Source organism: Aegilops tauschii, chromosome 4, assembly GCF_002575655.3.
Source record: "Aegilops tauschii subsp. strangulata cultivar AL8/78 chromosome 4, Aet v6.0, whole genome shotgun sequence".
Lineage (NCBI taxonomy): Eukaryota > Viridiplantae > Streptophyta > Magnoliopsida > Poales > Poaceae > Aegilops > Aegilops tauschii.
The window spans coordinates 2,974,149-2,999,817 of NC_053038.3; the positions used below are offsets into that span (position 1 = coordinate 2,974,149).

At 46.6% G+C, this 25,669-nt stretch overlaps 3 protein-coding genes and 10 non-coding genes across 13 annotated transcripts; 3 read left to right on the plus strand and 10 right to left on the minus strand.

The window, feature by feature from the left end:
- Positions 1-7,465: 7,465 nt before the first annotated feature.
- On the minus strand, positions 7,466-10,499 carry LOC109774320 (ubiquitin-ribosomal protein eL40z fusion protein). Its single transcript, XM_020333045.4, has 3 exons — positions 10,313-10,499; positions 10,005-10,194; positions 7,466-7,765 (listed from the first exon to the last, which is right to left on the minus strand). Exons 1-3 carry the CDS (start codon positions 10,413-10,415, stop codon positions 7,669-7,671), a joined length of 390 nt encoding a protein of 129 aa, XP_020188634.1. The 5' UTR covers positions 10,416-10,499; the 3' UTR covers positions 7,466-7,668.
- On the minus strand, positions 7,950-8,042 carry LOC120963681 (small nucleolar RNA Z266). The gene has a single exon (XR_005755431.1). It is a non-coding gene; the product is annotated as a small nucleolar RNA Z266 (small nucleolar RNA).
- Positions 8,184-8,302, minus strand: LOC120963658 (small nucleolar RNA snoR86). Its single transcript, XR_005755409.1, has one exon. It is a non-coding gene; the product is annotated as a small nucleolar RNA snoR86 (small nucleolar RNA).
- On the minus strand, positions 8,379-8,497 carry LOC120963663 (small nucleolar RNA snoR86). Its single transcript, XR_005755414.1, has one exon. It is a non-coding gene; the product is annotated as a small nucleolar RNA snoR86 (small nucleolar RNA).
- LOC120963661 (small nucleolar RNA snoR86) lies at positions 8,629-8,747 on the minus strand. The gene has a single exon (XR_005755412.1). It is a non-coding gene; the product is annotated as a small nucleolar RNA snoR86 (small nucleolar RNA).
- LOC120963662 (small nucleolar RNA snoR86) lies at positions 8,820-8,938 on the minus strand. The gene has a single exon (XR_005755413.1). It is a non-coding gene; the product is annotated as a small nucleolar RNA snoR86 (small nucleolar RNA).
- On the minus strand, positions 9,013-9,130 carry LOC120963664 (small nucleolar RNA snoR86). Its single transcript, XR_005755415.1, has one exon. It is a non-coding gene; the product is annotated as a small nucleolar RNA snoR86 (small nucleolar RNA).
- Positions 9,206-9,324, minus strand: LOC120963660 (small nucleolar RNA snoR86). Its single transcript, XR_005755411.1, has one exon. It is a non-coding gene; the product is annotated as a small nucleolar RNA snoR86 (small nucleolar RNA).
- Positions 9,403-9,521, minus strand: LOC120963659 (small nucleolar RNA snoR86). The gene has a single exon (XR_005755410.1). It is a non-coding gene; the product is annotated as a small nucleolar RNA snoR86 (small nucleolar RNA).
- A 1,795-nt stretch (positions 10,500-12,294) lies between the features above and the next one.
- TRNAP-CGG (transfer RNA proline (anticodon CGG)) lies at positions 12,295-12,366 on the plus strand. The gene has a single exon. It is a non-coding gene; the product is annotated as a tRNA-Pro (tRNA).
- Positions 12,367-17,416: 5,050 nt separating this feature from the next.
- On the plus strand, positions 17,417-17,488 carry TRNAP-CGG (transfer RNA proline (anticodon CGG)). Its single transcript has one exon. It is a non-coding gene; the product is annotated as a tRNA-Pro (tRNA).
- Positions 17,489-17,596: 108 nt separating this feature from the next.
- On the plus strand, positions 17,597-20,090 carry LOC109774318 (uncharacterized). The gene is made up of 3 exons (XM_020333041.4): positions 17,597-18,214; positions 18,706-18,824; positions 19,701-20,090. The coding sequence occupies exons 1-3, from the start codon at positions 17,712-17,714 to the stop codon at positions 19,829-19,831; spliced, it is 753 nt and encodes a 250-aa protein (XP_020188630.1). The 5' UTR covers positions 17,597-17,711; the 3' UTR covers positions 19,832-20,090.
- A 778-nt stretch (positions 20,091-20,868) lies between these two features.
- LOC109774319 (uncharacterized) lies at positions 20,869-22,545 on the minus strand. Its single transcript, XM_020333043.4, has 3 exons — positions 22,315-22,545; positions 21,505-21,765; positions 20,869-21,410 (listed from the first exon to the last, which is right to left on the minus strand). Exons 1-3 carry the CDS (start codon positions 22,492-22,494, stop codon positions 21,162-21,164), a joined length of 690 nt encoding a protein of 229 aa, XP_020188632.1. The 5' UTR covers positions 22,495-22,545; the 3' UTR covers positions 20,869-21,161.
- Between the last annotated feature and the right edge of the window lie 3,124 nt (positions 22,546-25,669).

Below are 25,669 nucleotides of genomic sequence, written 5' to 3' on the forward strand. Positions count from 1 at the left end.
CAATGCACACTAGTAGGGGCATGTAAGAACTGACAAACTTTGTTTACTGAATAAGAAATATCTGTCCTAGTCAAAGTCAAGTACTGAAGTGCTCCTACAATGCTCCTATACCTGGTTACATCCTCTGCTCCAAGTGCTTCTCCATCATAAAGAGACAGTTTTTCAGAAGTAGACAAAGGCGTGGATGAAGGCTTGCAACCCTTCATGCTTACTTTCTGAAGTATTTCTTGCACATATTTCCCTTGTGACAACATAATCCCATTCTTAACATTTTTTACCTCAATTCCAAGAAAGAAATGAAGGCTACCAAGGTACTTAAGTGCAAACTCCTTTCCCAAGTCCTTGAGGAGGGCTTCAACAGCATTAGGTGAAGAACTTGTAACCACAATATCATCAACATAAATGAGCATAAAAATGGTAATCATATGCCGATGATAAAAGAAAAGTGAGGTGTCCCCCTTGGAAGGAGAGAACCCTAGAGATTGTAACTTTGATGACAATCGAGAATACCAAGCCCTAGGTGCCTGTTTTAATCCATAGAGTGCCTTATCAAGTTTGCAAATATGACGTGGAAACTTTAAGCTTTCATACCCAGGAGGTTGTTTCATGAACACTTCCTCTTCCAGAACACCGTGCAAGAACGCGTTCTTTACATCTAGCTGTCGAATGCACCAGTTTCTAGACACTGCAATTGAGAGGATTAATCTGATAGTAGCTGCTTTGACTACAGGACTAAACGTGTCCTCGTAATCAATCCCATACCTTTGCTTAAACCCTTTGGCAGCCAAGCATGCCTTATACCTGTCAACAGTGCCATCAGATTTCTGCTTGACCTTGTAGACCCACTTGCAGTCAATGACATTCCTCCCCTTGACTGGAGGAACCAACCGCCATGTTTTGTTCTTCATAAGAGCATCATATTCCTCATCCATGCCTCCTTCCACCGACGTTCTCCTAGAGCTTCTTCCAAGTTTTGCGCGGTTCACCTGTGGCACAAAAGGAGCCCCAACGAACACAACCATCTTTATAAAGCTTAGGCTTAATAATACCACTCTGTGACCTGGTGTGGGACCGTGGAGGAGGAGGCGGAGCTGGACGTGAGATATGATGTTGAAGACGATTTGAAGAAGAAGACACAGCGGATCCGGAATCCGCAGAAAATCCACCAGAGGACTCCTGTTGGAGCTCCTGTGATGGCTGAAGCAGATCAGCATCGAGGCGCGCGCCAGCCTCCCCGAAACTGCCACTTGGAGCCATCAGCGACGCGGCAGGCGATGGAGCACGATCGCCCAATCGGGCAGCCCCGCTCGTCCCAGAGGGCAGCCGACCGAGGCCATGCAGTGGGGACCCACCTGGTCCGCCACAGGCGCGGGAGGTGGCCGACCGACGCCATGCAGAGGGGACCCACCTGGTCCCGCGACAGGCGCAGCCCGCGGGTTGGGCAGCGGCGCGGATCCCGCAGGTGATCCGCCTGACGTGCCTGACGTAGCAGATCCCGACGGGATCCCGCCCTGATCCACTCCGGGATCAGCATGCAGATCTTCTGCGGCTGGAAATGTAGACTCCGTGGCCTGCATAAAATCATGCAGATTTTCTTCCATGTTTGCACTATTATCCTGCACACTTTCAGCAGAGTTTTGATCAAAGGAATTATTGGGCATTGACACATGATCATCAGCATTGTCTACGCCCCCGAGGACAAAGTTGGGTGATGGCAGGAGATGGGAGGGAAGAAGAACAAGTTCTTTACGAAGTTGTGCGCCGGCGCTGGGGTGAAGTTTTGCAGAGGGAAAAACTTGCTCATCGAAAACCACATCAAGGGAGACGTAGATACGACCAGTGGCAACATCCAAACACTTGTAGCCTTTGTGAAGACTACTGTACCCAAGAAGCACACACTGTTTCGAGCGGAACTCAAGCTTATGTTTATTGAACGGGCGAAGGTTGGGCCAGACGGCACAACCAAAAGTGCGAAGGAAGGTGTAATTTGGTTTAGTGCCAAAAAGATGCTCAAGACGGGTCTGATTATTGATGACTCTACTAGGAACACGATTTATGAGATACACCGCCGTGAGAAATGCCTCGTCCCAAAATTTTAGAGGCATATAGGCATGAGCAAGAAGGGAGAGACCAACCTCCACAATATGGCGGTGTTTACGTTCAGCGGATCCGTTTTTCTGATGAGCATGTGGACAGGAGACATGGTGAGTGATGCCTATACGCTCAAAAAACGAATGAAGTTTTTGATATTCACCGCCCCAGTCCGTTTGCATGGCAAGAATTTTGCAATCAAAAAGACGTTCAACATGTTGCTGAAAGAGATGAAACTTTGCAAACACATCAGATTTATTCTTAAGCAAATAGATCCAACTGAACTTACTAAAATCATCAATGAAAGTGACATAATACTTTCGTCTGCCAACAGAAACGGGTCCAGGACCCCAAACATCTAAAAAAACTAGCTCTAAAGGATCCTTTGATTCACTAGTAGAGCGAGAATAGGGAAGTTGATGGCTCTTGGCCATCTGACATGAATCACACACAAGAAGATGATCTTGTTTATTCGATACTGGAAGATTAAAATCTCGAAGAATTTTCTGGACCACCGGAAAGGCAGGATGCCCTAGGCGTTTGTGCCATCTTGAAGTAGATTGCTTGACCACACTGAGGGCTTGTCGAGGAGGAGCATCATGGCGGCCAGAAACAGGAAACAGGCGACCTCTAGTCCTATTTTGAAGAATGGTTCTCCGAGTGGCCCGATCCTTAGCAAAAAAAAATCGGGGTAAATTTCCAAGAAAGCATTGTTATCTTTGATAAGATTATAAGCAGAAAGTAGGCTTTGATCGGCTTGAGGAGCATGAATGATATTATTCAGTTGCAAGGAGCCATGAGGGGTAGTAAGAACCGAATGACCAATGTGGGCAATGTCCATACCTTGACCACTCGCAGTGTGGATTTGTTCCGTGCCGGTGTAGCGGTCGTGAAACGCAAGTTTCTCCAGTTCTCCCGTCACGTGATCTGTTGCACCAGTGTCGAGATACCAATTGGTATCAACTCCGTAGGAGTGGGCTGCGTTTGCCGAGCGGTGTCCTCCACCACCACCGCCTCCTGCGGGGTTGCGGACATTGTTGTTGAAGTTGCGATCGAAGCGTTTCTTGCAGCGCCATGCGCCGTGCCCTTCAAGCTTGCAAATCTGGCACTTCTCGCGCTCGCGGTCACCGCGGTCACCACCTCCTTGCCGTGGACCACCGGGGTTGTCAGGGTAGTGAGCGCCCGCGTTGTTGTTGATGTAGCCGCGGGAGCCACTTCCACTGTTGCCGCCGCCCCTTGCGTTGCCGCGACCTCCACCCCGTGCCGCCAGATTGGCGGAGTGGAAGGCGGTGTTTTGGGCGGCAATGCGGGCTTCAGCCGACAACAGCAGAGAGAAGAGCTCGCTGAGACCGATTGGCTGCTCGGTGGCGGTGCGGGTGGAGATGGTCGAGACGAAGCCGTTGTAGTCGGGTTCGTGGAGAAGGCCTTGCAGGATGTGATCGACGACGTCGTCTTCATCCAGGGGCTTGCCTGCGGCTGCCAACTCGTCGGAGATGATCACCATCTTGGTGAAGTAGGCAGCGGCGGACATGTCCCCTTTGCGGGTGTGCTTGATGGCGGAGCGGAGCTGGATAACCCTCACCCTTGACTGCGAAGAGAAGCTCTGCAGCAGGCCAGATCGAGGCGGCGGTGGTGTGGGAGCTGACGTGTAGTAAAACCTCACGGGAGAGCGATGAGATCAAAAACGTGAGGATTTGCTGGTCTTGGGTAACCCACACAGCGTTCTCAAGGTTCGGCGAGGATGTGATCTCCTTCTTGCCGGCGACGTCCTTCTCGGAGTGGAGCACGGCGGCGGGCTCCTTGATCGAGCCGTCCAGATAGCCCATCAGCCCCGCCCCCTTGATGTGTGGCAAGACCTGTGCCTTCCACAGCAGGAAGTTCTCTCGGGTCAGCTTTTCGGTGATGGTGTGACCGAGAGAGGCGATGGAGGGCGTGGCCATGGCGACGGATGAGGAGGAGCTCGACATCTAGATGTGTTGGAAAAGATAGCCTCTGTATACCATGTGAAAACTAGGGTTAAGCGTGTGCTCAATGCAGGGACGCGTGCGTGTTGATATAAGGGCCGAAGCCAGGAATAGATACAAGGTTAGTTAGGTCTCGGATTGATCTCCAAGTTAGCTAACAACTAGATAAGATCATATCTCAGAGACCTAACCGAATACACAACACGCACGCCTACACACCCTGACAAATATAACACATATACGGTTTATATTCTACCGTGTATGTTTACAATGTTTAACACGATCGATCTTGTGCTGCCACGGTATTGCAATATCATTGAAATTAGGGACCAGCTATAGATCAGTTGACTGAAAATTCTAAAAAAAAATTACTTTTTTTGCATGCAGTACTAGAGTGTGTGGTGTGCTGTGTGCGTGCCGCGCGTGAGCTAGGTAGCTAGCTTCGGATGCTTCAGCTTGGCCGTGCTGTGCCATGACAGTGGAGCTAGCACGGCCATGACATAAACAATGGATCTAGCTATCACGAACATTAGAGCACGCCCGCGGACACTGACCGGGCACTCCCTATATCTGCGCCTCTGCACCCGCGTATCTCATATTCCGTCCTCTATATTCATACTAAACCTTGCAACGTCAATAGAAACTACGTAGATCATAAGCGGACATACAAATGCACATTCGGTTCATCAAAAGATCACAGCCGGATCATCAAAAGATAGCCAAAGTTTACATAATACGGCGGACAAATTCAAACTACATCTAAAAACTTGAAATTAAGACGGATCTTCACCACTTCCTCGCCGGCCCTTTGCCCTTCCGATCGCCGGCGCAACTGTAGGAGTCCGGAGCAGGAGGTGGGTCCACGTCGGACCCCTCGGAGGAGGAGGAATCGGAGATGACGATGTAGCCTTGCAAGCGTCGAATGACGCGGTCTTGCTTGTGCTTGAGCTTGGCCACCCTCGTCGCCACCCTCGCCACCTCCCGCTCATATTGCTCAATGCCGAGCCGGAGCTGCTCGGCGTTGAGCCTCCGGAGCCGTCGGGCCTTCGTCTCTGCCTCAGTCAGTGACCGGTGGCACGCCCACTCGAAGAGACAGTCCTCCTCGTCGGGCACCTGGCAGTGGTGGGCGGACTGCACAGACCCGTCGGACCCGCCCGCCATCTACCTTGCCCTTTGCCTCTTGCGGCGGGCGGCACATGCCTTCGACTCCGGAGTCTACATCCACGGCGTCGGCGGCGCGGGTACTAGAACCCAATGCTGCCCGCACGGAGTAGCGGTCGGAGGGGAGGAGGTCGTCGGGCGGGTGGAGCAGATCGGGCAGGCCTCGCAGATCCATGCGCGGGTCGGGAAGGGTCGGCGCTGCAGCGACAGGCGGCAGGTGGCGTCGCACGGGACACGGAGCTGCCGCCCGTATCGACACGCGAGCGCTCGAGCGTGATACAGAGCGCCAGTTCCTCCTTGTCTCCGAAGCTGCCGTCGGAGTGGCTGTCGGTTTTGGACATGCTTGTCGGCACTAGGGATTTGACGGATTGGGGAAACGAGAGCGTCAGAGAGGGGAGCGGAGCGGAGTGAGTTAGGGTTTCTGCCAGACAGGGGTGTTTGTGGGGTCGGGGTGGGCCAACGGTGGGCCGGGCTCCGGGCCGCCTCATATCCGTCCCTCGGCCAGCCACCAAAACCGCCCAGCAGGAAACCGACATTGCAACGAAGGAGGCGACGACCTACTCCTCCTCGGCTCCTCCGGTACCGGTTCTCTATTAAAAGGATGACTTAATATCCCTTTGTTTCCTTATGGACCTCTGCCACGGGAGGGTAGGACAAAAGATGTCGTGCAAATTCTTTTCCATAAGAACGTATAACTATAGAGGAATATGTGTCTACATTACATTGATGAATTAGAGTTAGTTCTGTGTCGCCCTAGGTTATGGTTGTTATATATATGATGAATATTATCCAATGAAATCATCGATCCAATGCCTACCAATGCCTACGAACTTTTTACATGTTGATCTTTGCTAGGTTACTATTGTTGCTGCTACTGTTACAACTGCTACAAAATTGTTGCTACTGCTGTTACTCTCACTATTGATATTGTTACTATCGCTATCAAATTATCATACTATTGTGCTACTGATCATTCTACTGCAGATATTTAGTTCCCTGGATGTGATTGAATTGACAACTCAACTGCTAATAGTTACAAATATTCTTTGACTCCCTTTGTGTCGAAAGAATAAATTTCAGTTGAATACTTTACCCTTGAAAACGGTTGCGGTCCCCTATACTTGCGTGGTTGTCACGTGTGGCTGGGTGGCCGGCCAACACGCCCGGACGCGCATCCGCGGCCTCGCGCGCGTCCACCTGTGATTCAAAGGCTGTTGCGCTCGAGATGTGGTGTGGCTTCTTGCCTCCGAGCGAGCTAGTTCGCGGTGGCCAGTGCGGCCGCGGATGCCAGTTCAAGAAGGCCAGCATGCGCAGCGGCCTCGCAGGCCAGCACACACATGGAAGCCAGCATGCGCGGCGGTGCGCACGCGGAGGCCAGGTCAGCCGTGTGGCGCGCCTCATGCCCAAGGGAACTCCGCCCATGCCGCTGTCGTCGCGGGCTCCGGCAAGCCCTCCTTTATAGCTTCAGTCGTCGCGATGCGCTTCCTCCTTCGCCTGCGCCGTGACCGGTAGTGCCGGTTCCTCTCGAGTTCATCCAGAGAGAGAGGGGGTGGGGGGTGGCTGCATGTGGGGTCAAACGGGCTGGCTATGACGTGGAGGGAGGTGCCCGGGGCAGCCGCATATTGCTCCTAGATTTTTAAGATGGGTTTAAGGTACGCCGATAGACTTCTAAGAAACTGAGGGGTCCTGTTGGGTCAGCCCTTTTTGACCCGGCACTGATTGGGCGGACATTTAGGAGGAAAATAGGGGGTCCGACAAAAAAATTGAAGTGGGAGTTAGCCAAGGAACATTCGCATGCATATAAGGTAGGTTTTTATTATTTCGGATTAACAAGCAACATTATGTGCTGTACTTAGGTTTCAGCATCACTCCAAATTCAGGTCCTTCATTATAAATCTTCATTGTAGCAGTTTGTGTTGTGAAATCTTTTTTTTTTCGGAACACATTTACAATGACTGAAACAATCAACAATGTTTGAAAACCTTCAGAGCAGGACTTGTCTGAATCCAAAAAGGCTTTCCAAGTTCTGAAATTTGTTCCCAAATGTGAAGATTTGTAAAGTCTGGACCTGTGTGTTTTTGTTTGGAAGCCCGTACTGGACTTGTTGCTCATATTATTTTGTTCTGAATTTCTGAAATCAAGTGGACAAATTTGTCCACGCATGGTGCTATCTGCCATGAGAGAATTGCTCCAGAAACAAAAAAAAGTTCCTACTGACAGCACGTTAACTTCACACAAGCACACAGGCATACAAGTAACGATGAACATTAACAGACACAATAATTGCCAAGGTTCACTTCAGTTCTGACATTAAAACGAGGCCAAGTACTCAGCTAGAGTTAACCAAGGTTCAACATCCTGACATGAGGGGCAGCAAAACGATAACCGGAAAACATTTTATGTCTACTGATTTATCCAGACAACGAAAGCGGCGATGACAGTCTTACGAGCTCTAGTTCTTGATCTTCTTCTTGGGCCTCAGCTGGTTGCTGTGGCCACACTTCTTCTTGCGGCAGTTGACAGCCCTTGGATGCAGCCTGGCGTAGCACCTGAGGAAAGATGGAACAGGAATTTAGCTGATATGACAAATCACAAAGGATGCAGGCAATTATGCTAAATGGTAAATCTTTATAGGAGACAAGTAGGGAGACACAAATTCATGGTAACTGACAAGAGAATTCAATCGGAACAAAATGCAAGAAGATTGGCACAAGAGAATTCAAGTTTCAAGAAGATTGGCTGGTCAGACAGAATTTATGCCTCAAATGGTTGTAGCTCATAAGGTGACCCCTCGTACATCTAATTGGATCATCATTCCAGCCAACGCAACAATTGTTTGAGAACAATACACAGAAAGCAAATTATTTGCAAACAAGTGAAAACAATCCAAGATCAGCCAAGGACAGTAACTTGAATGTGTCATATGACAAGAAACAAAAACTATTTAACACACGTTTCTAGGTTCATGATGTAGCAGATTGTTCGAGGCCATCAGAGCACAGAAAATCTAAGCGGCACGGAGAACTGCACTTGTTATCGCCAACCTTCAATGCAAAGATTCGCCACTATATCAGGCCCCTTTGCTCTGCAAATTGGCTATCTATTTCCAAAATTTCCAGACTAACGAGTATTAATAACTACATATTTTTTAGAGTGGTTAAACATGTAGCAGATTGTTCGAGGCCGTCATAGCATAGAAAATCTGAGCGGCACGGAGAACTGCATTCTGCATCGCCAACCTTCAATGCAAAGATTCGCCACCAAATCAGGCCCCTTTGCTCTGCAAATTGGCCATCCATTTCCAAAATATTCCTACCAACAATGAAATGACAAATATATTTTTTTGGATTGGTTTGTTAAGTAGCTCCATGCTAAAATTTGATTGACTACCAAATGTTTTGGATTTGTTTATGATGTAGCAGATTGTTCGAGGCCTTCACAGCAGAGCAAGTCTGAGCGGCACGGAGAACTGCATTTGTTATCGCCAACCTTCAATGCAAAGATTCACCACTATATCCGGCCCCTTTGCTCTGCAAATTGGCTATCCATTGCCAAAATTCTCAAACTTAAGTTTAATGACTAAAAGAAATTAGATGAGTTTGTTATGTAGCAGATTGTTCGAGGCCATCACAGCAGAGCAAGTCTGAGTGGCACGGAGAACTGCATTCGCTATCGCCAACCTTCAATGCAAAGATTCACCACTTAATCAGGCCCCTTTGCTCTGCAAATTGGCTAATCCATTTCCTAAATTTCCAAATAAAAGTTTGAGCGACTAGAAATTTGTAGTTTTGTTAATGATGTAGCAGATTGTTCGAGGCCATCACAGCAGAGCAAGTCTGAGTGGCACGGAGAACTGCACTCGCTATCGCCAACCTTCAATGCAAAGATTCACCACTTATCAGGCCCCTTTGCTCTGCAAATTGGCTGTGTAGTTGCAAAATATTCCAAGCTAGATTGAAATGACTAATAATTTCTTTAGATTAATTTGTTATGTAGCAGATTGTTCGAGGCCATCACAGCAGAGCAAGTCTGAGTGGCACGGAGAACTGCAGATGTTATCGCCAACCTTCAATGCAAAGATTCGCCACTATGTCAGGCCCCTTTGCTCTGCAAATTGGCTAATCGGTTTCCAAAAATTTCAAACTAACATTTAAATGACTACAGGTTATTTTTTAGATTGCTTCAAGATGTAGCAGATTGTTCGAGGCCGTCACAGCAGAGGATGTCTGAGCGGCACGGAGAACTGCATTTGTTATTGCCAACCTTCAATGCAAAGATTCACCACTATATCAGGTCCCTTTGCTCTGCAAATTGGCTACATGCTCCATAATTATTCCGACCCAAGTTTGTATGACTCCAAACATCAGACGTACGGGGACTGAGCTCATCTAACCGAATCATCATTCTAACCATCACACTCGCACAAGCATAACACAGATGCAAACAAACTATACCGAAACTAGCCAATATAGCAATCAGAAACCAAAGAATGATGCGCCACACAACACAATAGGGAATTTCCCCGCCGTTGAAAATCAGCTGCTGAAACGTGCGAGGCAGGAGACAAAGTATAGGCGGGCTGTAAATCTCCCCGCCATTGAAAATCAACTGCTGAATGGTACTACGCAGATGACAAAGTATAGGCGGGTGAGTAATCAATCAGCCAACAACAATCCCTCAATCGTCTACGCATCCCATCGTCCATACACGAATCGAGCATAATCACAAAGAATAAGCAATCGGCGAGATGTAATAAACGAAGAAAAGATGGGAGTAAAATATTCTTACTTGCGGCAGATCATCTTCTCCTGGTTGTACTTGCGGGCGAGGGCCTGGAGCGAGGGCTCGATGATGCCCCCGCGGAGGCGGAGCACGAGGTGCAGCGTCGACTCCTTCTGGATGTTGTAGTCGGCCAGCGTGCGCCCGTCCTCCAGCTGCTTCCCCGCGAAGATCAGCCGCTGCTGGTCCGGCGGGATCCCTGCACACACGCCCACACAACACCACAAGAAAATCAAGAATCAGAAAAGCTCGACGGCCGGCCGGCCATGGCCAAAGAAGAGATCTTTCTTTGCGAAAAGAAGAAATAAAGAACTGACCCTCCTTGTCCTGGATCTTGGCCTTGACATTGTCGATGGTGTCGCTGCTCTCGACCTCGAGCGTGATGGTCTTGCCCGTCAGGGTCTTGACGAAGATCTGCATCTCGGCTGCTGGCGGCGCGAATGGAGCGGCCGGCTGCGCGGGGTTATATACCGGTGGCGAGGCGGCTTCCCTCTCTTCTCTCTAGGGTTTGCTGTGGGCTGCTGGGCCTGGTTTCCTACGGGCCAGGACGGATGCACAGGGCTGGACGACAGCAGATGGCCTGGTTTCCTACGGGCCAGGACGGATGCATGCATGGATGTTCACGTGCATGCATAACACGTATGGAAGCCAAACCTTTTGTTTTCTAGGGGTTTATGGTAGCGCGACCCGCATTTTCTCTCTCTCTCATTTTCTTTTCTTGACTTTTTTTATCATCTCGCCATGCAATGCCTAAATGCCTTGTCCAATTTGCTTGGTACAAAAACTATTCAAAACGACGAAGAGGTCAGTGGTGCTCGTCCACCTAGAATCGGCGAGAGGTGCACGCCGCCGCTCCCGAAAGCTCCCACCGAGAGTCCGTGGCAGACAACTGCCTAGCACAGGATGGGCCAAACACGATCACGATCTTGGTCTCGCGCGGTTTCGACGGCCGCAACGCCAGCCACGATCCAATAAAAACTCATGTGGCCGGGACGGGGAACCTTTTTGCCTTCACCCGACAAGGCTACTGGTCTCAATGCCGGTCGTGATCCCACGAAGCTCATGCCACCGCCCAGGATGGAGAACCTAATTTTCACCTTTTTTGTTAAGTCGGAATTTCCACCTTTGATTGGCCAAAGGCGACAGCACAACTGACAGGGCGCCCCTACCCGTGATGAGCACCATTGACTTGAGGGGTACCTTCGTGGGTACAATGGGTGTCTCATGTAATGTGTGACGCTTGTTGATAACTTCTCCGATGTGGATTGTTGGGTGGGGTCTGCTATATCTATGTGTTGTTGCCCGGCGTGAGAGGTATCATGTAATATTGTCTAAGCGAAACCAATGAGAGGAGTGGACCTCCCTCAACATATCCCCAATCCCACTGCCCACTCCCATGTAAATTCCTCCTTCCTCCTTCATCTGCTCAGATCGAACCCAAGGTGCGTTAAACACGACCTTTATCTCATGCCCCGTGGACACTAAAATAGTCAAGAAAACCTCACTTTTACTAACTCGATGTATATTACTCCCTCTGTACCACAATATATGACGTTTTAGCAGCTCGAATTGAACTGCTAAAACGTCATATATTACGGTATGGAGGGAGTATAACACATATCTATGTCTTGTAACCATTATATACGTCGCTAAAGGATAATGATCCCCATCAAAACATGTGCTATGCTCTCTCATAATTATAATTAGCATGGCGAAATATTCCGCTCCCAGCTCTTTACCATCTGTCTGCGGGATGCTCGGATTATGCTTCTTTACAAAGAGTCGGTTTCAGGTCTAAGGTGTTTGATGATGACTCTTAACATCGCTATTTGGAAGTTTAAAAAACATCTCTTTTTTGATGATACTAGTAAGTGTGCACGTGCAATGCACATCTCGTTAGAATACAATTTTTGAATTCCTAAAGCTCGCAACATACATCTACAATCATGGATGTGTAATGATTTTGGAGTACATACAAGCACTCTTTGAGTTTAAATCTTGATTGGATCTAATACTTCACAAACTTGCCTAAAGCGTAAGATTTACCCTTTGGTCATACAATAAAATACGCATTTAACTTGAGATGCTTATATGGGGTATAGCGGATCAGGATCAAACACAACATATATGAGCTCTCAAAAATCGGCTTTTCGATATCATATAAACAGACACAATACTTGTTTACCATATCGCATGCAGTAAAAAAATGTAAACATTATATATATTATAGAAAATATGATGTTGCTTTCCACTTTAGCTAACGTATTAGTAGATTCGTAACATAAATCTGTCATGAACAGGGCGTTTGGTCTAGTGGTACGATTCTCGCTTCGGGTGCGAGAGGTCCCGAGTTCGATTCTCGGAACGCCCCGTCTTCGTGACTTTTTTTTTCCCATTTCCTCATGGGCCTTTGCCCTTCCTCCTCGAGCCCAACCACTTACTACGGTTGGATGTGGGCTGAGCTTTTCAACAAGATGGACCGGATGCACAGCAGAGAGGCTGTTGGGCCAGCTTCCCTAGTTACCATCAACCACTACTCGCCCTATTTTTGTAAAAAAATTATACTTGTCCTATAAACCACTAAAAAAACTAAAAAGGTCCCCCCCTGAAAGAAAACCACAAATAAGCGGATCACCCGACCTCCATAGAGCTGTGTTTTAGGTCATTGTTGAGTGTTTTTGTTCGTGTAAATAATGTAAGAAGAACTTAGGTCGAAGCGCCTAGTTCGTTCTAGGCGTGTGTCGCTACCAAGTGAGCGAGTCAACGTGGCTTTGGTATGGATAAAAAGATCCAACATAAAGCTACAAAGGACACACCGAGAAATGGGTCTAGCTTTGAAGATATTGTCACAAGAAAAACAAGCATGATTGCAACTCGTTATAAGTTGCTAGTAGTACTACCTGAATGCACGTGTTGTCACGGAACAATAAATTTAGATATGGGACCTTGGTAAAAACATCATTGTAATTCACAACGCGTATGTCATGTGCGAGTTATGATTGTGTAGTGCTAAATAACTCCTTATTGTTACAATTAAAACAAATTTGGGGTGACTGTGTGAAAATATTTCTCGTCATGGTTCAATCAAAAATAAGTTCATCTCGATGCCTCCGGCCAAATGTTGCAGAGGAACTTCACATTCGTTGTCCTTATACGCTAGGAGATGTACCAACTCCTGGTTATGTAAGTTGTATACCATATCATGGTTTATATATGTCAGCAAGGCCACATAAGACCTCTCATTTGATAGTACCACAAAAGTCCAAATAAATGGGCTCTCCACGAGATGAATGATTTTTTTTTGCCGCCTACACTATGCAATAAATTAAAATGGCACAATAGTTTTTTTTTCAACGGTGCACCTCATAATATTCCTCTTAGTAGTATCCTCCTAAAACTACTTTGGGTACTGCCATGTTTGTTATTATTTATAATATACCATGCAAGTAGGTTTCCTGTATACCAAATGTCATTAAAAAATAGGTTACAAAGGCTTCAGATAAAATAATATAGTGATGCAAAACAAAGAGAAGGAAAAACCAATTAACCCGCCTATATTAAATTTCTCTAAGAGCCTTTGAGATGCCCCTTTGAAGCACTATGTAATGGCTTTACAGCGAAGTTGCATCTTATCTGGATTTTTCTGGGTCTTGTATCCTTGAATGATGTGATAAAAACTTATGTGTATCATGAACTTTAATACACTCAAATGATAAAAAAATATTCTATTTCTATGTGCATGCGAATACAATTCACGACCGTAGAAAAAAATATACGGGCTTAAAATAGACTTACCACAACCAGACAAATGAAAAACAATGGGGCAATATTTTCCTTACCTTCGTACCTCAGCAACCAAATTCATATTTCATTGTTTCCATGCACCGAATACAACTTAGAGAACGAATCACATTAAGGCTATGATGATTTGTACCATATAATTGAAGTTTCTTCATGATGCTGGTACAATTTAAGTTGTAAAGCTTAGTGACAAAACAAAAACATCAAAATGTACCATCCCTTCAGCTGGTGACCTCTTGGAGTTAAGTACACATGATTTCGAAAACAAAAAGTGAGATGTTGCATTTGGGCCTCACTCAAACACACTTATCTTCATTCTCTTACCAAAATTGTATGCATATTCAATAGCCTGCAATAGAAGCTGGTGTCAACAAATAGCAACTTTATAAAATGGTCTGCAACATAAAAACAATAACCTTCTAGGTGTGCTCTTTTACGAAAACCAGAACAAAGCTATTTATTTCACATCTCTAGTTAGAGTCCAAAAAAATAAATAAACCTATGAGGTAGAAAGCACATAAAAATAGTGCACAAAAAGATAGTAGGATTGAACACCACGTCCCAAGTGTTGCATGATTGAAAGGGTAATCGTTAAGACTTTAAGGTCGACACATCATGAACCAAAGCCTGCATAAGTGGTCAATTCTGTAAAAAGGCAATCAGCATTCAGAGGCATGTTTGCTAACATCTCAGGGAGCATTTTGAAGCAAAGGAATATCATGACAACTTAATTAACATGATTCACAATTTGTCAACAAATCTACCTTTTTCAAGCTTGACCTCCTATATGAAGTATCACAACATAATAAGGTAGCCTATATCACGTAACCACTGGGACAATAAAAATAATTACTACTCAAGTTGACTGACCAAAAACTAATCGATATATGATATTTCAGAATCCACTCCATTCGCTAAAAATGGAAAAGCAAAACATGGATAAATCTTGTAATAGCTATGTTAGATGATAACTTAGAACTACTTAAATTAGCAGAATCAATCTATATAAAATAATAAAATCACCAACTTGCTAGTTCTATCTTTTGGTTGACCATAGATCGCACTGACATGTTAGAGCTAAGCAACGATTGCTTTCCCAAGTAGTATAGAAATCCTAAGTCTACTTAACCAGGTGCTATGTGTATCTCTATCTCTATATATACTACTTAAAAAGAACATAAGGTTCCAGGTTTCACTCGGTTTTCTCCCCACCACATTATCCAGCTTTGCACCCTCCACCAATTTTATTTGTTTTTCCAGCCCCTTCTAGTTTTTATCAAACCAATATTTGGTTACCCAATAAACCAGATCAATCTACAATATAGCAATAAATTCATGGTTCGTAAGTAAATTGTTTCTCATGGTAAACTTGGCCTGTCATACATATTTGGTAACCCAATAAATAGCACAAAAATTATGGCCAGAAGCAACTAAATATAAATCAATCTCTTATATTTGGTAATCCAGTAAAGCAGATTAATCATGGGCACATACCTATTTTATCAATTCAAAAGATAGCTAGAAAATATAAACCCTATAACCAAAACATAATCTTATTGGTCTATTTGCTTTGCATCAAGATTTGAAATGTATGATCCTCTTATTGTTTTTAAATATATTTGACCCCGTGGCAATTCACGGGCACATACCTAGTATGTTATATAAATTCATGTAGTTCCTAGATTCTAATCACCGTGAGTTGAAGAAGTACAAAAGACAAATAGGTTACATATGCAGTGTGCATTGCTAGTCGAGCAATCAATCCACATGTTGCTAACCGCGTTGCAACCAGATTCAATTCATCTCAAGGCAAGTCAGGTTTGCTATATGTGTGGTTGCCATTGGCCAAGCCGAATATTTGTTTCACGGGCATAAAGACATCAAAAGGATCAAGATCGACACACCTGTGACAGTGTCCTTGACGGAGGCAAAGGGCATAAGTCCGAATTGTTGGCCTTCCACACGTCCTTGTACCCCATCTGCTCCGCCACACACGTCCTCGTTGCAACCGTCTGCGATGAAGATGGCTCGTCAAATTCTCATAGAGGACACACCCTCCTCACATAGTTCACGCTTTCCACACATCCAAATCTTGAAAGCTAGCATGGTCACGTGGAGGACGAAGATGACTGCGGGATGAAGTGGGCGAGGTGGAGCTAGCCAGCCTATCCTATGGCACTCTTGTTCATGCCGATGTTAAGCTACTAGTACTTAATCCAAAACAAAATATGAAGTCTAGCTGAGCCACTTTAAGCGCACCATCGTGGATTGGCAGGCTTGGTCCCCGGTTCACTGCTGATGACTCCGATGAGAGAGGAAGTGCAGCCGAGTAGACCTTGATGAGTGCTCCATTGAGGGGTTGTCGACTTTGCTTTGCGTTGCGGAAGCCGTCTTGGAGCAAATGGATGAGGGCAGAAGTGAAGCAAGGCTCAAAGGCGAGAAAGCGAGATGGCGAGGTGTCGGTGGCATGGCTATGGTGTAGCATGCAATCGGGAGGGTAGTGACAGAGCGAGGGTGCTGGTGGCGTACGAGTAGGAGTTATGCCTAGCCATCGACCGACAATCTTACATTTGATTTGGTAGAGAGAAACTGAAAGCGGGAGGAGGAAGTTTCCTTTTATTTCATGCGCATGAGGGAGAGGTGGAGGAAGCGATGGAGGCGAACGAACAATGTACCACCTAACTATCACTATCACAGACTCCCGTTTCATAGTAGAGGTTTGGTTTCTCAATACATAGAAGAAAGGGCATAGAGGACTTTTTATCTTGTGAAAGGAAAGTCGGATCCTTCACTGATGTGCTCGCGCCTCACGCCATGTGCATACTGTGTGGCTACCTCTCTTGCATGAAGATGCAGACTTGCCAGGATAGTATACCCTCTGTAACCATTTTCTTTGGGGACAAATATCTAATATGTTCATACTTTTCGATGTGATGAGTGTTTCTCTAAAGGTTTGGGTTGGGTTTTCTAGATTGTGGCGTGATGTGTTTTATTTTACAATGTAATGTGAAGAATTAGAAATGAAAGTAGGCAAAGCAGGTTAAACAAAAACTAAAATAGGATATAGAGGCTAATTGTTGTTACCGCAATGAAAAAAATAAAAACTCACCAACAATCTTCTTCTTTCCACCCAGAGGAAACGAATGTCGGCCTTCACCCCGCCGAGAAAAAACTCTTCTCGCGTTGAATTGGGGCGAAAGGCTGGCCTTGATCTCTGGACCTCCGACCGACACAAACCAACGCATGTGCCGTTGTGGACACTGCGATAGTCTATATATCCCGACGTCTTTTTAAGAGACGAGAATGCAAATCGAAAACATCCCCTGGGAAAGCCTCACGACCTGATGGTCGGCGGAACAATAATGACAACTGTCGACATTCCACCGCTTGTTCACTTGGACGATCACGTATAATCAGTACAATATGAAAATAGTTTTGCATTTTTTCACGCATTTATTGGCAATGAATATGTTTCCTTCCAACCGTTTCCACTCCCCCCATTACCCTAACATAAGAAAATGCAGAGGTTTTTTTTGTGATCGTCGATACCTCTGGGGAGAAAGGTGTTCTGTCACAAAATAGGGATAAGAGCTTTGGTATCGTGAAGGAAGCACAACTCAGGGTGTTTGGTCTAGTGGTATGATTCTCGCTTCGGGTGCGAGAGGTCCCGAGTTCGATTCTCGGAACACCCCTTTTTCGTGGGCCTCTTTTTTTTCGTGGGTCTGTCCCCTTCCTCCTCCCCAGCCCGGCCCACGAAGCCCAGCAAAACCTCGAGCTCCACCACATAAGCCAGCAGCCATGGCGGGAAATGGGGAAAGTGGAGCGCGCCAAGATTTTGCCGGCTAGGGTTTCCCCTCCTGCTCACTCTTCCTCTCCTCTCTCTTCACCGGCCACCGGCGGCAGCGCGAGGGATCCATGGCGGGGGAGGCCAAGGAGCCGGAGGCGGCCGCCCAGGGCGACGGGTCCAAGGCCAAGGCCAAGGCCAAGAAGCCCAAGGCTGCGGCTGCCCCCGGCGACGAGGGGGAGGGGGCCAAGGCCAAGAAGCCCAAGGCTGCGGCTGCGGCCGCCGACGAGGGGGAGGGGGCCAAGGCCAAGAAGCCCAAGGCTGCGGCTGCGGCCGCCGACGAGGGGGAGGGGGCCAAGGCCAAGTCCAAGAAGCCCAAGGCTGCGGCCGCGGCCGCCGACGAGGGGTCCAAGGGCAAAGACAAGGCTGCGGCCGCGCCGGTGGCGGCGATGACGGAGGCGGAGGTGGAGGAGCTGCCCAAGGCCATCGTGCGGCGGCTGGTCAAGGACAAGCTCGCCCGGGCCGCGTCCGGCGGCGAGGGGGCAGAGGGAGGGGCCGAGGTCATCGTCAACAAGGACGCCATGGCCGCCTTCGCCGAGAGCGCCCGCATCTTCATCCACTACCTCTCCGCCACGTGCGTTCGAATCCCCCCCAGCCCCCATTTCTTCCTCCCCCTGATTCTTGCTCTGGTTGATTCCTGCGAGTGGTCATGATTGATTTGGTTTGTTGGGTGGATCCGGGTGACGAATTTGTTGCCTATGTGAAATGTTTGGGTGGTTTGGGGGAGAAAGGAGCAGTAAATCACTTGTCCTTGATGATTCGATTCAATTTGCTGGGTGGATCCGAGTGTCGAATTTGATGCTTGTGTGAAATGTTTGGGTGTTTCGGGGGAAGACAGCACTAGCAGTTAATTTCTTGGCATCAGTAACTACTGGTTCAGAATCTGCATTGCTGACATAGTTCTTCAGCTAATTGCTCTGCTTTAGATTGCTGACATAGGGCTGAGGGCGCACCCATGGAATGCAGGAGGAACCGATAGTTTCAGCATAGTATTAGGCTTCTCTGTCCCTGTGATGTGATGCTTTTGGGATGATGATAGTGATATGGGTGCGGTCTTATTTGCAGGGCCAATGATGTGTGCAAGGACGGAAAGAGGCAGACGATCAACGCCGAGGACGTCTTCAAGGCGCTCGATGAGATCGAGTTCCCCGAGTTTGTGGAGCCCCTGAGGACTGCACTGGAAGGTCAGTGTTGTTTTCTACTTGTATCCTCCATTCTGTTACAGTCTGCTGTTCTTGCTCAGTTGTGCCCGTCAAGAATATGTTCTTTGAGTTTAGAACTTTAGATGCTGTATGGATATAACTCTACGCAATAATCAGTTCTTAAGATCTTCAGCTTAGAGAATCCAAGAGCATAAATACAAGCTGTTCACAATTTCTTTGACTGATTAACATCTTTACCAATGAGGAGTTATTTGAACCTGGGATCCAAGAGCATAAGTAGAAGTTGATAATAGTTAAGTATTGGATTTAGACGCAATCGTGTTCAAAAGAACATTTGGGTTTATTGGATTAAATCCTTTCTGCTTCTGGGTACAATTAATTTAGAAACAAACTTGTTCCACCGTCATCTGCCTTCAGTAAGATTTCTCTACCGTCCATCTTATAGTACAAGTCCTCTGTTGCAGTCTTATGTTCTTGTTCTTCAGCTGTGCTCATCAAGTATATGTGCTTGGAGTTTGTAAGCTGCATGGCTAACTCTATGCAGTAATGTAAATGAAGTGTGCAGTGGCTCGGTGATTTAGATTGTTGGCTTCGAGAATCTGGGGGTGTAAACAGAAGTTGTTAACGACAATGGAATTTCTTTGACTGATTAATATCCTTATGAGTTATGAATTAGGAACTGCATGAATCTGGGATTCGAGAGCATAACTGGGAGTTGATAATAGCTATTGTATTTAGATGCAATGGCGTTCAAAAGAACATTTATGTTTATTGGATTGCACTCAATCCTTTCTGCTTCCTCTAAGAATTAATTTGGAAACAAACTAGTAAGATTTTTCTACCGTCCATCTTATACAAGCTCTCACGGCCGCCCTTTTTGCCCTGTTTCTGTTTCAGAGTTCAGAAGCAGAAACGCAGCCCGGAAGCCAGCATCAGGCAAGAAACAATCTGAAAAGAAGAGGAAACTGGAGGCAGTGCCCGAAGAGCAAAACGGTGCAGCCGTTGAAGCCAACGCGGACGAGGATTAGTTTTTCTGACCTTATGATAGGCTGAATCTGAATCACATTAGCGGGTGTACTTCCTTAGCAGTATGCCCCTTGTGCTCTGTTTCGCGGTCTCTAGATGCAGAGCTGTCGTGTACTTGGTATCATGATGTATGACTCTGTTTCTGTTCCAAACATCGTCAGCTATGGTAGGTCAAATTGTCTTCATGCTATTTAAATTAGCACATGTGGTGAAATATGCTGTTTTTGTGTTAATGGTAGCACATGAATGAGTTGATTGGAAGCTGCTGGTTTTCTATGCACAATCTCTAGTGGAATTGCTCACTTCGCATCTTGTTTTGATACTGGAAGTACATGCTAACCTGTCAATGTGTACTGTCACAACGAATGAAAAAATGCGTATAATTTGCCCTGTGAATGCTTGAAACCAAATATATGAACTATGATGCAGTACATAAATCGGCATCATAACTTAAACTGAGGTCTATTTATGATCAGTCTGAAACTTGACTCGATAGTCTGAATATGCAATATAACCTGCAGCTTTCAGTGAGTTTCTCAGATCGACAGGAATCTATCTAATAATTGCTTCTCTGTGCAAAATCTCTAGTGGAACTGCTCATTGCACATCTTGTTCTTCTGATACAAAAATTAAGAACATACATGCTTAACCTGTCAATGTGTACATGCTTAACCTGTCAATGTGTAGTGTCATTGACAAAGAAAAATATACTACTCCCTCTGATAAAAAATAAAGATATGGACGACACTTATTTTGGATCGGAGGGAGTATTTGATTTGCCATGAAACTGCTTGAAAACAAAGATATGGATGATGGTGCAACACACAAATCAGAATCATAACTTAAAGTGAGGTATATTTATGATCATCCTAAAACTCGGCCCGAATAGTCTGAATATGCACAACGAAACATAGGTTTCAGTGAGCTTCTCAGATTCATAGCAAAGTTGCTTCGAACATGAACTGAAAACAGGACCAAAGTTGAACATGACCTGAAAACATTCTCAGAGTTCAGACTTGGCAGGCTTAGTCTGCTGCTGTTGAAAGCTGCCTGTATAACCATATATATCGCCGATCAAGTCCAGACCTCAAATCGAACCACCAGCTACAAGTAAATGTGGAATTTCCAAAGTATCTTCCACAGAAGTAGTGCTTATAATTAACCCATTCAAATATAAATAGCTGTAACGCCATCTACTTCTAATATAAAGTCTCTGCTCCCGCCACTTCCTCGAAAACAAGAAACAGAACTTGTACAGTTATGGTATCAAAACTATCTGACCAGCCGAAAAATCAGTAGTATAACTCGCAAGGCACTGAAATGTCCTCTAATTCAGTCCGAACGCCATTTTGCAACAACTCTTTCTGCTGCAGACATTCTGGCTCTTTCTTTGACAGGCGCTGCAGCCACCACTTCAGCGCTGTCTACAGGAGTTGGCTTCGGCCTGGAAGCGGGCGCCGACATGGCCCGAGAAACACAATAAGCCGCAAAGGTGAGTGCGCGCCGTATTTGCCGCAGCACGACCAGCAACGGGTAGACGGCAGCCCCCAGAAGCACGTTGAAATTCGCGATGAGGAAGACCTGCAATGCAAAGTTGAGCAAGTGTTAGCACTACTATATAAGTATGTTTTACAGAAAGGACTAGACATAGTAACACAGGACATTCCCCGCTTACCGCAGAGATAATGCCGAGGATCGTCAGAACGGTCTGCTTCGCCGCGTCCCAGAAGCCTCCGCTGCTAAACCACCTGAACCAACCACCTCCACCACCACCTCCTCCTCCTCCTGCAGGCCTTCCCCTGCCACCGCCACCGGCAGCAGGACCCGGACCACCACGCGGGTCTCTTCGCCGCCTTGTATCAGTTTCCACGCCCCATGTCCCAAACCCCGTCTTGTTCTGGTCTACGGCACTCTCCAGCCCTCTCCTAGCTTCCTCCTGCAAGGAAAGTACACAGCTTGTTGATATGTTTGTTGCTCTGGTTGTCTAACCATTGAAGATTGCGAGTAGCACTGGATTCTTGCAAGAAATCAACATCAGTTGTATACCTATCGAGATTGTAGTCCAACAATGCCTATTACAGATCAAAGAGGGCAGTCTGATACTTAACAGTGCACAGTTCAGAACAATCAGTTGTCTGCAAACCATCAAATATCTGAACCAACTAGATCTAAACATGGCACTTGCAGGAATAGTATCGTCCTAATTCGATTTGGCTATGTTCTTATACAAGATTAAAAGCAAAACATCCGGCAGCAATCCAGCACTCTGAATGTCTTCCAGCATTACCCCCAACTGTTAACTCAATGCAGGATGAAGAACTGAATTCGAGCTACAGTTTCAACAGCATTTAGCAGGATAACACCTTGCACTTGCAGCCACCAAAACCATCAGTACAAAATCTGGACCCAGAGAAAATCTAAAACCCAGCCAAATCTTGCTCGCGGAAGATGGTTGGTCTAGTAAAGAGACGGGCGGTGCGCGCACCTGCTTCCGGCGGCCGGCGCCGGAGAAAAGGCAGTAGGGGCGGCCGGAGCCGGGGCCCCGCCCGGTGGCGAGGCATCCGGAGAGAGGGCGGGATGGGACGGCGGCGGAGAGGGCGGCGTCGCGGCGGGGGCCGCGGAGGCGGAGCAGAGGAGGCGGGCACGGAGGAGGCGCGAGGGACATGGCTAATCTGAAAGCTGCGGGCTATGGCTTTTTCCTGGCTTGGCTACTGACACTGAGCCTGCTCTCCAGTCTCTAGCACATGGGCCCCACAGAGATTAGGGCATCTTATTTTCACTAAAAATGATACCAACAAAACAAACTCTTGTCTTTTTTTCCTTCTAAAATTATACCAGCTTAATGTTTTTAATTTTTTCTTGATAGAACTTCCGATCTACTCATCTTCAATCATGATAGTACAACGAACACCATCCAGATTTATGGACCACCCATTGACGACTACAAAATCCGAAGCGAGCCGAAGGCGCGCCACCGTCATCGCCCCTCCCTCGTCGGAGTTCTGGTCTCTCTCAGATCCCCTAATTTATTTGTTTGTTTGATTCAGAGCAGCAGGCGCCCTTTATGCACGACATCAACGAGGAACATACGGGGCCGCTCGCCCAAGCTTGATCAGGTCATACCTCAACCTCGAGGCGACGATGACACCGACTCCCCGCACAAGGTTGCTCTCTGCTCCGCCCTCCCACCCAAGATGCTTTATGTTTTCCAAGTCATTGCTGCTCTGCGTCTAGCATAGTTTCTAGACACTCGCATCATGTACCTGTTCAAAGTGGACCAGTTTCCAGCTCTAGCCTAGGTGCTACTCCCTCCGTTCGGAATTACTTGTCGCAGAAATGGATGTATCTAGACGTATTTTAATTCTAGATATATTCATTTCCAAGACAAGTAATTCCAAATGGAGGGAGTACTTCTAATCGAGATAGTGTCCAAAGTTCCATGCATGGTGTGAACTTAATCGAGATAGCCTAGGTGGAACATTTGCTTTCGTGATGTTTGCTGTGAAGTTGAGCAACAACTACATTGTCTCCTATGGTCCCGGCATAGAAATGCTTTGATTTTCATTCCAGTATAGTACAATACTTCACATTTTTAGGATGTATTAATCAGCAACTATTTTTCTCTTGATGTGATCCACTGTGAGGCATCTTGATTTCTGTATTGCCTGCAAGCGTGTGCCTGTGAGGTGTGATCTACGGGAATTTAGTGCATTCAAAGCCATCGTTTTTTCGTTTGCCTACATGTGTTTGTCTATGTGTAAAGTTGTCCATTTGTTGTTGTGCTACCTACACAAATTGTACTGAACAGAATGTTGCTTGGAGTTCTAGTCTCTCTCAGATCCTCTAATTTATTTGTATGTTTGATTCAGAGCAGCAGGCGCCCTCCATGGACGATATCGACGAGGAACATGCGGGATCACACGCCGAGGCTTGATGAGGACGTCATCAGGTCGTACCTCGACCTCGAAGCGATGACGACGCCGACCGCACAAGGTGCTTTCTTTTTCTCAAGATGCTTTTCCCAAGTTATCAATGCTCTGCTCTAGCATAGTTTCTAGACAATCGCATTCAGTGGACTAGTTTCTAGCTCTAGCATAGTTGCTACTTTTAATCTTACATAGTCTCCAAAGTTTCTAGGCGTCATTATCCAAAGGCCTTTTGACTTATTGTGCTAAATCAGATTTCTTCATCTCCTCGCCCTGTGATCTCCAGGAGTAGGAACGGTTACAATTTTGTCTCTTGCGATGATGTGCCTACTATAGTTGCGCTACTTCTCGTCTTTAGAAGAGGACCGTGATGCTTGAATGCTTGACATTTGAAAACAATTGATGTGTGTTATATAATTGCACTAATTCTTCTTTACTGGTGCATTTGACGTGGCTGCAGCAAAACCAGTCAGGTGTTCTAGTTATCAACCGTGGATCTATTGAAATTAAGATATGAGGAATATATGGAGTTCCCAATGCTTCTGGAATGTTATGTTTGCGTATTTTTCCGCTTGACGTAGTTGAACTTATTCTGATGAAACTTGTATGTTAGTTTAGTAGGCAATAACATTCTGAGCATGGCTCTTTGCTATACTGCAGTTGTACATTCCAGGAGGGATCCGTGTTATTCAACGGCTATCTTAGGAGCGTTCGCGCGCTGGCACGGGAGCAGTTCTTATAGCGCACCAAGGTCAACTAACAGCGTGCAGCAGTAGGCGCGGGTCTCTAGGATGGCGGGATCATGGATAGGTCAGTATAATACATGCTTTATTGTCGGTTCATTTCATCCATCGTAAGAAAGAGTGGCTCAGTGTATAGTTGGTCCTGTTGTCGTCGGTGTGTATGTGTGACTACCGATCGAGTATGAATAGATGGATTGTGCGGCACTGTTGTGTCACAATCACAATAAGAACTATAGTTCAGGTTCACTTAATGGTGTTGTTTGTGTTGGGTTTCTTCAACTCGCAGTACATGTCTCCTTTTTATTCTTAACTCCCAAGGTTTTTGAGTCGCCGACTAATCACCGAGTCGTTGGAGCGAGGTTGTCTTGCGCAGGCGACTTGGCCAGAGGAGCGAGTCGCGCGGCTGGTAGGCTAGTCGACGATTAGTCGGGCGACTAGCTAGGACCTCAAAGCAGGGCGGCTTGCTTCAGCAAGGCGAAGGGAGGGATGACCGGGAAGGAGGCCTACCCCCTCCTCCGCCTGCAACAGCACCTCTTCCCCCTCCTCCTCCTCTTAACACCTGGGGTGATTAATCACGACGATTCGCAGACTAATCACAGCGAGCCACTAGTCGGAGGCATGGCGACTCGACTTGGCTAGGCGACTCAAAAACCTTGCTTAACTCTCATCTGATTTCTCTATTAACCTTCTATGTTCACATAGACAAAAAACTTAGATCCTGGTTGCGTTGCTATACTACAGCTTCACATTTGATAATCACAATCTAGAGATTGAAATTCATGAAGTTGTCAGTTGCTTTCTGAATGTTATTTTAGATGGTTTTCCTAAATTCTGTTCTAGTTGTCATATTTAAATAATTTCTTCAAGGCTGCTCCGAGCGACAACGGGAGCGGATCTGAAGGAGCCTCGGGCTCCTTCTCGACAACCACACACCGGCAGAGGAGTCAGGGCCCTTCTCCTTGGGATGCCTCCATGGACAGCAGCCGCAGCCATGGAGCGCGTCAACATCCCTCCTAGCGGCCAGAGGAGCAAGGCCAACATCGGGATTTGCCCACTGCATCCTCTCTAGCGCTTCTAGTCAAGTATGATCAATACTTTTATCTCTTGCGATGATGTGTATATTGTTTATAGTTGTGCTGGGTAGTGTCGTCTTTAGAAGAGGATTGTGATG

Bases quoted from the DNA above. Each gene is read 5' to 3' on its own strand.
- LOC109774320 (XM_020333045.4), bottom strand. From the start codon at position 10,415: ATGCAGATCTTCGTCAAGACCCTGACGGGCAAGACCATCACGCTCGAG. The intron at 10,195-10,312 runs GTCAGTTCTTTA...GCGTGTGTGCAG, and splicing joins CAAGATCCAGGACAAGGAGG to GGATCCCGCCGGACCAGCAG. The intron at 7,766-10,004 runs GTAAGAATATTT...ATCTTTCCTCAG, and splicing joins GAGAAGATGATCTGCCGCAA to GTGCTACGCCAGGCTGCATC.
- LOC109774318 (XM_020333041.4), top strand. From the start codon at position 17,712: ATGGCGGGGGAGGCCAAGGAGCCGGAGGCGGCCGCCCAGGGCGACGGG. The intron at 18,215-18,705 runs GTGCGTTCGAAT...TCTTATTTGCAG, and splicing joins ATCCACTACCTCTCCGCCAC to GGCCAATGATGTGTGCAAGG. The intron at 18,825-19,700 runs GTCAGTGTTGTT...TTTCTGTTTCAG, and splicing joins CCTGAGGACTGCACTGGAAG to AGTTCAGAAGCAGAAACGCA.
- LOC109774319 (XM_020333043.4), bottom strand. From the start codon at position 22,494: ATGTCCCTCGCGCCTCCTCCGTGCCCGCCTCCTCTGCTCCGCCTCCGC. The intron at 21,766-22,314 runs GTGCGCGCACCG...CTTTCCTTGCAG, and splicing joins GCGCCGGCCGCCGGAAGCAG to GAGGAAGCTAGGAGAGGGCT. The intron at 21,411-21,504 runs GTAAGCGGGGAA...TTTGCATTGCAG, and splicing joins TCCTCGGCATTATCTCTGCG to GTCTTCCTCATCGCGAATTT.